The sequence below is a fragment of the Gossypium hirsutum genome, chromosome D12 (genome assembly GCF_007990345.1).
Source record: "Gossypium hirsutum isolate 1008001.06 chromosome D12, Gossypium_hirsutum_v2.1, whole genome shotgun sequence".
Lineage (NCBI taxonomy): Eukaryota > Viridiplantae > Streptophyta > Magnoliopsida > Malvales > Malvaceae > Gossypium > Gossypium hirsutum.
The window spans coordinates 46,694,364-46,707,101 of NC_053448.1; the positions used below are offsets into that span (position 1 = coordinate 46,694,364).

Sequence of the window (12,738 nt, forward strand, 5' to 3'; positions counted from 1 at the left end):
TTTTATATTTTAAAATAAAATAATTTTTCACAACAGATGTTACTTTAGCGACTTATTGCTTCGATTAAGTTATTTTGAAATACATATTAAAATATCAATATTCAAATTTAAAATTTACTCAGTAGTCAAAGGTCAAAACTAATTTTTTTTGAACTACAGTTTCCGAAATAACCCAAGATAAGATTGTCTAAATAGCACAAAAAACCCGAAAACCTTAATATTTGATTGTTTTTTAATAATTAAACCAGTAGCCATCAAAATTTTTATGATTAAAATTAAAAAAAATTATAAAACCAAACTTAAAACTAAATTCTTTAAACACGTATTGTCAAAACACCCAAAAATTGAATATATATTTATAAAAAAAGATAACAACATATAATAAAATTACCGGAACATAAATTGAGAATAATTCTCTGTAGAGCAAAATTCTATATATATATATATATTCAAAATATATGTGCTTGAGATTTCTTTAAAAAAAATTAATAACCGACAAAAACCAAGCTGGAAGCATGCAATCAATTTAAAAATCATCACTTTACAAAACTAACAAAATATGAATCGGTAAACTTTCCTTGAGTATGCGAAAATTCAAGAATCATTTATTTACATCAATTCATGAAAAATGTATAATGGACTAACAACAAATATTATCTCCAAATTCACGCATAATAAAGAAACAAATCATGAATAGATTTTCTCTTTTTAACAAAGAATACATGGTATATACACGACCTCATATATATATAGTCCGCCACGATTCAAGCCAAAGTGTGAATCCATGAAGAATCAAGAGAATGGTAAATATATTGATATTACGATAAAGGTAATTATCATTCATTAAAGATGTAATAATTATCTTAAAAAACAATAATAATTTCATAAATATAATAGCAGAAAAATCAATATACATCACTAACATGAATAAAATACCGCAATTATTAAAACTAAACAAAAAAAAATTGAAATTGAATTACTTTTATTTAAAAATAACGCCTTCTATGATTTCACAAACCCAAATTCCTTTTCTTTTAATTTGATTGATTAATTAATAATATTTTAAAACCATGAGAAACCTATATGATTTAGGTTTTCTAACTGAAAATAAAAAACCAAGAGGAATGTTAAACTATGAATCCATTGAATGGAAATCAAACTAAACCAATTTGTTAAATTCTATCTAAAAATATAATAATATATTTCATAAAACAAAACACTAAATATGAATCATATAAATCAATCAAAATTTGAATCAAACAAATAATGCAATAACGCATCAAAGCAATTCTATCAATAAACTTGAGATGCGCCAAAACGTTTTTTTTAACGCACAAAATTAATAAATTTATATATAAATGCACCACAATATGCATTAATTATACTTTTAATAAAACTAAAGTTCTAATGCATTTACAATTACCAAATAAAACTAAAACTTGTTAATTTTGAATTCCCAATTTTCGAATAATCAATGGAGTAATAGAATTCAATCGACATCACTATTATTTGATTGCTCAATGGAAATTAAAGCATAAACATTCAAAATCCATCAAAATTAAGAATTAAAGATCAAAAACCTAAAAATTCAAAATAATCAGGATCTAAAAGGCTTTAATATAGATTCCAAACATCAACATAAATATAACCGAAATATTAAATATTCTATAAAATCTGAAAAACGAATCAATCTAAAAATAATAGAGAATCAATTTATTCTGAATTATTCGACATAACGAGGCTTTGATATCACTTGTTAGAACAATAAAACTCTTATACAAAACTTAATAAAACAATATCAAATCATCAAAAATAAAACTAGATGCAAAAACGTACCTGGATCCATTAATTTTTTTACTTTAATTTTTAATTTGAACTAATATTTCTAGACATTGCATCAAAAAAGCTAGATATGATAACTAATGTTAAAAAAAGATAAAATTAAAACAACAGCAATTTCAAATTAAGGAATGTCAATAAAATTCTTGTTTTAAACAAGGATCCGGTAAATTATTAAATTTTAAAGACAATTAAAGAAGGTTCCATCTGTATCTGTTTCCTTGTACAACTTTGTATAATTTTGAAATTGAAATTCTCAATAATCGCAAACTGTACTCTCAATCTTCTTTTTTGGTGGTTGCGACTCCGCCCTTTTCAAGCTGCTTCACCTTCTTAAGCAGATCCTCTATGGTAGTAGAAGCATTCTACAAGGAACAAAAATCCATTAGGAAATTAAGGGAAAAAAGTTGAAAATGTAGAGAAAATTATAGATGGAAAAGGGGAATTATATATGCCAACCCTTAAACTTTTCCTTAATCTATTTTCCTCCTTGTGTAGCCTGCTCCTTTCTTCCGCAAAATTCTCAATCAGAGCGGTCTGCTCCTTCTCCAACCCTTCACTCCGTTGTTGTTGTTGCTTAAACTTAAGTTCCAATGGAAAAACAATATCAGCTTCACAATATGCTAAAACCAAATTACCATATTCTTTGTTGTATTCATTTAGCATATATATGAATCGACTTCTTCAGGTTAAACATGTTTGAAATGGTAAATAAAAAATCAAATTGGTAAGCAGCCAATGAACATACTTGCAATTCAAGTGTTTCGCATCTCTCTTTTTCGGACTGTAAATCGCGGTTCGCTTCATTCAATCTGCAATTAAAAGGGGGGATTCAAATAGTTTAAGTAAAAAAAGGACAATCTTAAAAATATACAAAATGTACAAGTCAAGGGGAAATTTAAGCAAATACCTTTCCCTCAAGTCCTGATTCTCTGCTTCCAACTTGATTAAAATCAAATTCTCCAAGTCACAGTTGCTATCTGCTGCCTACATGTCGAGAGAATTAAATGTCGAATTAGACCCCAAAAATGAAATAAAGAAAAAGAGTACTGTCAAATCCAATTCTAAAACAATCTTACCATTGTAAGTGAAATGATGTTTCCTAAATGGCTACCAACAACATTTATTTACCTTCAAATGAGAAATTTGCGACATGGTTTTCGATGTGGGATGCTGATGAGATTCGCCCTTTGTAGAGCTTCCATCTTGATTTGCTTCATCCACTAGTGGTCTTTGTTCCAACATTTTATCCACTTGAGTTCTAAAACTTCCCCCAATAAAAACTTGCTCATATATATTTGGGTGTGAAGAAGACTTATCCATAGTGTTAGGGGTACCACATCCATTTTGATTGGGAACCCAAGATTTCTCTTTAATACCAGATTTCATGTTCCAACCCTTGCTTATGGAGCCCTGCTCTTTCTGAGTTGGATGTAAAGAAGACTTCTCTCCAACACATGGAACGAAATTCGGAGCTTTTGAGATAGAGCTCTTTGTAGGCCTCCTGGGTTCATAACCAACTTCATGGCAGTTTTTAAACCTACCACAGAAAAGCAAGAGAAAGTTCAGAGACCAATAACCACAAAACCTCCATACACACATATAGCATACATGAAGAAGAATCATGTATAAAGTCATTACTCAATCTGGCATCTCTGATAATATCCTTTTTGATGTATATTAACAATAAATTTTCCATTATCATCAGATTGATGGTTAGATATATAATTTCAATTAACTCGAAATTTCTTATGCATAACCTATATGAATAGCATAGTTAACAGAATATAAAATGCATAAAAATATATCAATGGATGTAAAACTAAACTACAACTAGTTTTGCCTCTTGTGCAAGTGATTTCTACACATGTAATGTGAAGTACGAACCAATAGTCCTTCTGAATTCCTACAAGTTTGGCCTCTAGTCTTGAAAGCACAACAGTTCGCTCAAAACCCTGTTTGTCATGAGCTGGTTCGACAAAGTTGGCCTCCAACACACCTATTACAGAAGGTCAAAAGGAAAAAGAAAAAGAGTTAGCAGCCAAATAATCTGTATAGAAAAGAAACAATACAAGTAATTATTCGTACCAAGCACTCCTCGGCCACTACTTCCAGCTGCATTCCAAACCCTCCAAAATGGCTAATGAAGGAGTTATTTTTTCCATGCATGAACAAAACATAAAAGGTTAAAGCCCAATGGTGTCTCACCCCATGATTTTGGATTCTTTTGACTAATTAAAAGGGAGAAAGAAAACTTAAAGTCTAACCTTGATAAGCCGGTTCTTGTGGTACACATTAAATCCTTGAATATCAATATGGTGTTGTGCATCCTTCGCAAACCCAATTGTCACAGTTGCAACCATCTATTATAGAAACCCGACAAAAATTGGTCAGTGGCAAAGAGTGTAAAAGAAATAATAAATGAACAATCCAAATAAGAGATTAAGCCTTGTAGCCATTACATCAGAACTTATGGGTGCTTTTCCAGAAACAATCTGAGGCCTGTATGTTATCTTTGTAGTGAGCATCATGTCATTGACAATGTTATGATGTTCAATGTCTTTGCCACGCAAAATCATTGTAAAATTGGTTGGAAGCCTGAGGTAGAGGATTGATGCATAACTCTACAAAGAATGAAGGGAGAAAATATGATTAATCAGCTTCTAACAATGAAGTCCTGATGAATTACTATACTGATCGTGATTAGATACATGCAAAGTTATAAGTGTCTCACCCTCAAAGAATGTCGATAAGTTAAAAACTGCCTGGAGTTGTGAAATGTTTTTGCCATTTCTATGTTCTTTTCATCACGGTTGACTCCTCTAATTTGAATATCCTGCCATTCCAAACGTCAGATATGTTGAAAAGTCAAAAATGGGAGGTGCAAGTGGCACCGAAAGAAAAAAAGTGATAGGCAAGTTGTTTAAAGTTGAATGGGATAATTGCAATTTTGGTCCCTAATTTTTTAGGCCATTTGCAAGTTAGTCCCTGAACTTCAACTATAAATAGGCCTTTTCATTTTTCATTTCAACCATCCCAACCAATCTTTCTCTCTTAGTTTTCTCTCTTCTCCCATTTGAGAATTCTTAAGGAATTCTATTTGTTTGAAATACTTTGAAGATAGTAAAGTTATCATCTGGTGTTAGTGCCCGAGGACGTAGGTATAATTTACCGAACCTCGTTAAAACTCTTGTGTTCTTTCTTATCCTATTTTTCTTTCAATATTTGAGGGTATAATAGTAGTATTTAATTGTGCTATTAAATTACTATAGAAGGGATATTCTGACTAAGGAAAGACTTGGTATTTAAGAGATTCATGTGATCCACCTCTCTTCCCTGGGAATTGAACTTTGTGTGATTTTTTAGTACAATAATTTACACGCTTTCGACCCTATTGGAACAACAAGTGGTATCAAGAGCCGAAGGTTAATCGTAGTATGCTCTGTGGTTGCAGTTTAAACTGATCTTCCACATCAGAAAAGATTTCCTTAGGTATATTGAAAGATTATGGAAAAACGGTCGGTGTAGGAGCTTCAACATCGTCCATGTGGACAAGACCGACAATTGCAAATGCAAGATTGGCCGTGGAGATCTTTGATGGCACGGGCCATTTTGGTATGTGGCAAAGTGAGGTTCTAGATGCCCTTTTTCAGTAGGGTCTAGACATTGCCATTGATGAAGAGAAACCAGATGATGTACAGGAGAAAGATTGGAAGGCGATCAATCGGTTGGCATGTGGCACAATTCGATCATGCCTTTCTCGAGAGCAGAGGTATGTTTTTTCAAAGGAGACTTCTGCAAATAAGTTGTGGGTGGCACTTGAAGAAAATTTTTTGAAGAAAAACAGTCAAAATAAGCTCCACTTGAAGAAAAGACTGTTTCGCTTCACATACGTCCCAAGTACCACAATGAATGATCACATCACCAAATTTAATCAGTTAGTCACTGATTTGCTGAATATGGATGAGACATTCAAAGATGAAGATTTGGATTTGATGCTGTTGGGGTCACTTCCTGAGGTGTTTGAGTTCTTAGAAACTACTCTACTTCATGGCAGGAGTGATATATCTCTGAGCGAAGTCTATGCGGCCTTATACAGTTATGAACAGAGAAAGAAGGACAAACAGAAAAACTCAATCAGAGATACAGAAGCTTTAGTAGTCCGAGGTCGTTCATACATTCGGAAGAAAACTCAAAAGGGGAGATCAAAGTCAAAGTCCAGACTCGGGAAAGATGAATGTGCTTTTTGTCATGAGAAAGGCCACTGGAAGAAAAATTGTCCAAAGCTGAAGAATAAGGGAAAAGCTGCTGTAGATGCTTGTGTTGCTAAGCATGATACTAGTGACTCTGAACTATCACTGGTTGCATCATCATCATCGTTCCATTCAGATGAGTGGATATTGGATTCGGGTTGTACCTTTCATATGTCCCCTAACTGGGAGTGGTTCTCTGATTTAGTAGAACTAAATGGAGGAGTTGTTTATATGGGCAATGACAATGCCTGTAAAACTGTTGGGATAGGTTCAATCCAATTAAAGAATCAAGATGGATCAACCAGAGTTCTGACTGATGTTCGGTACGTGCCCAGTTTGAAGAAAAATCTCATCTCATTGGGAGCCTTGGAATCCAATGGTTCAGTTGTTACTATGAGAGATGGGGTTTTGAAAGTGACATCTGGCGCACTTGTGATATTGAAGGGCATCAGGAAAAATAACTTGTATTACTACCAAGGTAGTACAGTTATTGGAGCAGTCGCTGCAGCTTCCGGCAACAAAGAATTGGACTCAATACAGTTGTGGCATATGAAGTTGGGACATACCAGCGAAAAATCCTTGCAAATTCTGGCAAAGTAAGGATTGTTGAAAGGTGCAAAGGCTTGCAAATTAAAATTTTGCGAGCATTGTGTTCTGGGAAAGCAAAAGAGAGTGAAATTCGGTACTGTTATCCATAATACAAAAGGTATTTTGGAATATGTTCACTCAGATGTGTGGGGGCCTTCCAAGACACCTTCATTGGGAGGAAAACACTACTTTGTTACTTTTGTTGATGACTTTTCCTGAAGAGTTTGGGTGTATACCATGAGAACTAAGGATGAAGTGCTTAGAGTTTTTCTTAAATGGAAAACTATGATCGAAAACCAGACTGGCAAGAAAATCAAGCGGCTTAGGACGGACAATGGAGGGGAATATAAAAGTGATCCGTTCTTCGATGTGTGCCAAGAGTATGGTATTGTTCGACACTTCACAGTTAGGGATACACCACAGCAGAATGGATTGGCAGAGCGTATGAATCGAACATTGCTGGAGAAAGTTCGATGTATGTTGTCCAATGCTGGGTTGGGCAAGCAATTTTGGGCTGAGGCTGTGACATGCGCTGGCCATCTTGTTAATCGTTTTCCATCATCTGCATTAGAAAGAAAAACTCCTATGGAGGTATGGTCTGGAAAACCGGCTACAGATTATGATTCCTTACATGTGTTTGGATCCACTGCATATTACCATGTGAAGGAGTCAAAGTTAGATCCGAGGGCAAAGAAAGCTCTCTTTATGGGAATCACTTCTGGAGTGAAGGGATTTCGTCTTTGGTGCTTAAGCACAAAGAAAATGATCTGTAGCAGAGATGTTACCTTTGATGAATCTGCCACATTGAAAAAGGTAGCAGATAAAGATATTCAGACGAGCAATACTCCACAGCAGGTGGAGTGTACTCCAAAATAGGTGGAGTTTGAGCAGATGGGGATTTGCCCAGTTAATAAGTCTAATTCTCCAGCCACAATGGAGGAATTAGAGGTTGAAGAGGTTCTGACCCAAGAACCACTAAGTACACCAGAACCAGTTGCAGTTGCAAGGCCACGGAGAGAAATTCGTAAACCCGCTCGATTTACTGATATGGTGGCCTACGCCCTTCCCGTTGTTGATGATATTCCTATCACTTATCAAGAAGCAATGCAAAGCTTAGAAAGTGATAAATGGAAAAGCGCCATGGATGAAGAAATGCAGTCTCTCCTGAAGAATAATACTTGGGAATTGGCGCAATTACCGAAAGGTAAAAGGGCAATCGGATGCAAGTGGGTATTTGCAAAGAAAGATGGATCTCCTAGCAAGAAGGATATTCGCTACAAGGCAAGATTGGTAGCTAAAGGCTACACTCAGAAGGAGGGAATTGACTACAATGATGTATTTTCCCCTGTTGTGAAGCATTCCTCCATTAGAATTTTGTTGGCCTTGGTAGCACAGTTGAATTTGGAGCTAGCTCAACTTGATGTTAAGACGGCTTTCTTGCATGGTGAGTTAGAAGAGGAGATCTATATGACTCAGCCCGAAGGATACACAGATGCTGGTGGTAGAAATTGGGTTTGTAAGCTGAACAAATCGCTATATAGATTGAAGCAATCCCCGAGGCAGTGGTACAAGCGATTTGATAGCTTTATGAGAAGGCAGAAGTACACAAGAAGCAAATATGACAATTGTGTATATTTGCAGAAGCTGCATGACGGATCTTTCATTTATCTACTCTTGTATGTTGATGATATGTTAATCGCTTCGAAGAGCCAAAATGAGATAGATAAGCTGAAGGCTCAGTTGAATCAAGAGTTCGAGATGAAAGATCTAGGTGAGGCCAAGAAGATTCTCGGCATGGAGATAAGTAGAGATAGACCGAGAGGCAAGCTCTGTTTAAATCAGAAGCAATATCTGAAAAAGGTATTACAATGTTTTGGTGTAAATGAAAACACAAAACATGTAAGTACCCTACTTGCTTCTCATTTGAAACTTAGTACTCAATTATCTCCGAAGACTGAAGATGAAAGAGAATATATGGCGAAAGTCCCATATGCTAATGCAGTTGGGAGTTTGATGTATGCGATGGTGTGTACGAGGCCTGACATTTCACAAGCTGTTGGAGTTGTGAGCAGGTATATGCATGATCCTGGAAAAGGACATTGGCAAGCTGTGAAATGGATTCTACGGTATCTTCGAAAAACCGTAGATGTTGGTTTAATTTTTGAACAGGATGAAGCACTTGGTCAGTTTGTAGTTGGATATGTTGATTCCGACTTTGCTGGTGATTTAGATAAACGTCGTTCAACTACGGGGTATCTGTTTACTCTTGCGAAAGCCCCAGTGAGTTGGAAGTCTACCTTACAGTCTACAGTAGCTGTGTCTACTACAAAGGCAGAATATATGGCAGTTACAGAAGCTGTTAAGAAGGCTATTTGGCTTAATGGATTATTGAAAGACTTGGGAGTTGTTCAAAGTCACATTAGTCTATATTGTGACAGTCAGAGTGCTATTCATTTAGCGAAAAATCAAGTCTATCATTCAAGAACCAAGCATATCGACGTAAGATATCACTTTGTGCGGGAAGTCTTTGAAAAAGGAAAAATTCTACTTCAGAAGATTCCGACAGCAGATAATCCCGCAGATATGATGACCAAAGTGGTAACAACAATCAAGTTTAATCATTGTTTGAACTTGATTAACATCCTGAGAATTTGAGCACCTACAGGTGTATGGCGCTCGAGAGCGCATTTAGAGGCACTACAAAAGATAACTTTATCGAATTTGGGGAGTTGAAGGAAGTGTGTGAAGATGTGATTATCCTAATCAAATCTTCAAGGTGGAGATTGTTGAAAGGTCAACAAAGGTAGGAAGCAACTTGTTAAAAAGGTTGAGCAAGTTGCACCGAATGTTGAAAAGTTGAATGGGATAATTGCAATTTTGGTCCCTAATTTTTTAGGCCATTTGTAAGTTAGTCCCTGAACTTCAACTATAAATAGGCCTTTTCATTTTTCATTTCAACCATCCCAACCAATCTTTCTCTCTTAGTTTTCTCTCTTCTCCCATTTGAGAATTCTTAAGGAATTCTATTTGTTTGTAATACTTTGAAGATAGTAAAGTTATCATCTGGTGTTAGTGCCCGAGGACGTAGGTATAATTTATCGAACCTCGTTAAAACTCTTGTGTTCTTTCTTGTCCTATTTTTCTTTCAATATTTGAGGGTATAATAGTAGTATTTAATTGTGCTATTAAATTACTATAGAAGGGATATTCTGACTAAGGAAAGACTTGGTATTTAAGAGATCCATGTGATCCACCTCTCTTCCCTGGGAATTGAACTTTGTGTGATTTTTTAGTACAATAATTTACACGCTTCCGACCCTATTGGAACAACAAGATATAATTTGGAATTTATGGGAAGACGCGTCCAACATCTTTCAGTTCTTAAAATTCAGTGGAAACTAAGAAAAGTGATATAAGAGAAGGTGTTGGAAGCATACATGGAGATCGGTGTCAAAATCTAGCTCCAGCTTTCCTTCGTCGTCCTCCCAGAGATTGTAAATTATTATCCGCGTACCATGATCTTTAAGAAAATTGAACTAAATTTGACAGAAATAACAGCAAGACAACTATTAGTAGGGTTCTTTTACTTCCATCAACATCAAATAAGAAAGGATATCTAAATGATGAAAAGTTACTTGGTCAAGTAGATGAGCTTCAGACGTGTATGGTGACCAGTGAATTATAGTCTCCAAATTTCTGTTCCAATCATCCTCAAAACATCGAGTCATCTTGGTCCAATCCCGTCCTTTTTGCTCAAAATCAATCTTTTCAATTCAAAAGAAAGAAAGTAACAAGGCACATTGTTTAGAAACTGTACAATAAGCATAAAAAACTTAAATTGAAGTCTTCTTACTATTGGAACTACAATGTCCTCCTTCCCGGTTTCTGTCAAAAATGTGTAGGAAAGTACTCCAACACTCCTCGTTGGGCTAAAGAGAAAAGAAAATAAATGAACAAATTTAGCTTTTAGAGTCTCATAACAAAACACTAAAGTATCAAGTTAGACTGATGATTAAGGAGCCAACCTTTTTCCATCTGTCCCAAGACTTTGAGAAAACACAATAACATCTGCGCCAAGCCTCATAGTACTTGTCTTGAAACCATTTCCGTCTGAATTTCAGTAAAACATAAATAACATGCAATAATTATGGAAATGGCTTCTAAAGTATGAAGACTTGAATTTTTACGAAAAATATTGAATTATTGTAGTGATTCCTTTTATATTCTTATATGTGACAAATGAAGAGCAACTTACATTGACCAATGGTATTTGCCATTTTACTTTTTGAAGAATATCCAAGAGACATGCATTGCCTCATTTTATCCGGACTCATCCCTCCACCATTATCTACAATCGCAGACAACAAGCAGTATAGGAAAACAAAAAAAAAAATACTACCAATAGAATTCAATTGCAAAAGAGTCACGATTTTTTTCTTTTATACACATTATGGAAATTTACTGAACTGATGCTGCTAAAGACATAAATAAATGCATATACTGGCAATTACCTTCAACTACCAACATCTTGCTGTCATCTTTTTTATTTTGCAACATATCTATGCTAACATATGTAGCTCCATTGCAAGCCTGATCACAATGCCCAGTCAGAATATGAATACAAGAAAAAACAAAAGGGGGTTTCACTATTCTGGTTTAAAAAAATTATTGCAAATACCTCGTCCAGTGCATTGTCCAAAAGCTCGGCAAAGGCTGTCCAAGAAGTAAATTGTTTTAATCATAATTATCCAAGTTCTAATAGGAAAGTAAGGTTTTTCATTGCGTGTACCTCCAAGAGCCCATTTATGGCTGGTTGCATTTGAATGTAGAAACCTAGGATGGACCCTAACATGATCCATGCCAACTGTAAAATAAATATATCAATATATGTTATAATTAAACCGTCTGTCCATACAAAGTCAAACAAATTCAACTGACAGTAATAGTATAGTAAAACTTAAAGAAAAATGTTAAAAGAAAAAGGCAGGAGCTTAAACTAACCAGTAGAAGACATGGCAGAATCGCATGCATTGCCTCCTTCATAATCTCCTGCTTTCCAGAACTGTTTGCGACCCCTCGAAACCTTACTTTGTTGACGGGTTTCAACAACTGCACCCGCCAACCGCTTCAGAACCCCAACAGTTTCCCTCAAAGATAAAGGTACCGTCTCCGGAACTTGTACGGACAAAGGCTCCGGCGGAAGCGGAGCCAGAAACATTGTTTTCCGTTTCTTAATTGGGAAAGAATCGAGAGGGTCATCAGAATTTCGTTTTTCCGGAGCCGCACTGGATTGCTGAAATCTTAGTAAGGAGTCGCCGATACCAGAAGAATCGCCACTGCTCATACTAGAGCTGCTACTATCACTGCTGATGTCAATGGCGGGTTGCTGAGCTGGAGTGTGTTGGATTTTGTCGTTGAGCACGTCGGGTTCGGTTTTCACTCTGATTTGATTGCCATTAACAGGAGAAGCCATTGGCATTGCACAACTTTGGAGCAAATCTTTTTGTTTGTTTGTTTGTTTGTTTGAGGGGTGGGAGAGAGTCTGATAAAATGCAGAGTTTTCAAGATTCTGAAATCAACACAGAAACAGAGTTTAGTCAGGGCTATAACTTAGATATATATACCTTTCTCTATAAAAACAGGTAATAATAACTTAATATGCAAGCATGTCATGTGGGACTAGAAAAATCTTTATTTAAACACTGAGGCTTTGATATGAGTCTCATCAGGTCATCTATAATATGTAGGATTCCTTTATATTTTGATTTTTTAGATAATGTTCTATTAATTTTTATTTTTAAAAATATTTTTACTTTAAAATAATTCAAATAAAAACTTTCAAAGAATAATGAAATTTTTAATTTTTTAAATTATTACTATTTTAAAAGGTACTTTAAATAATATATTAAATTTAAGGACTAAGATTTGTTATAAATATGAAATAAGAAATGCTTAAGGTAAAAAAGTATTGATGAAAAAAATTAATTGAGTTAATCCAATCAACTTTTTTTTTGAATTTCGAGTTCAAATCGAGTTAAACTTTCGATTTCAAATAACT

At 35.0% G+C, this 12,738-nt stretch overlaps 1 protein-coding gene across 1 annotated transcript; it reads right to left on the minus strand.

Annotated features, from left to right (window-relative positions):
- Positions 1-1,956: 1,956 nt before the first annotated feature.
- On the minus strand, positions 1,957-12,263 carry LOC107956045 (protein MICRORCHIDIA 7). The gene is made up of 19 exons (XM_041106900.1): positions 11,682-12,263; positions 11,470-11,544; positions 11,359-11,393; positions 11,192-11,270; positions 10,936-11,028; positions 10,706-10,790; positions 10,534-10,609; positions 10,316-10,444; positions 10,118-10,216; positions 4,574-4,675; positions 4,302-4,463; positions 4,107-4,202; positions 3,928-3,979; positions 3,727-3,838; positions 2,971-3,379; positions 2,750-2,826; positions 2,588-2,651; positions 2,299-2,421; positions 1,957-2,204 (listed from the first exon to the last, which is right to left on the minus strand). The coding sequence occupies exons 1-19, from the start codon at positions 12,157-12,159 to the stop codon at positions 2,118-2,120; spliced, it is 2,433 nt and encodes an 810-aa protein (XP_040962834.1). The 5' UTR covers positions 12,160-12,263; the 3' UTR covers positions 1,957-2,117.
- Positions 12,264-12,738: the final 475 nt, after the last annotated feature.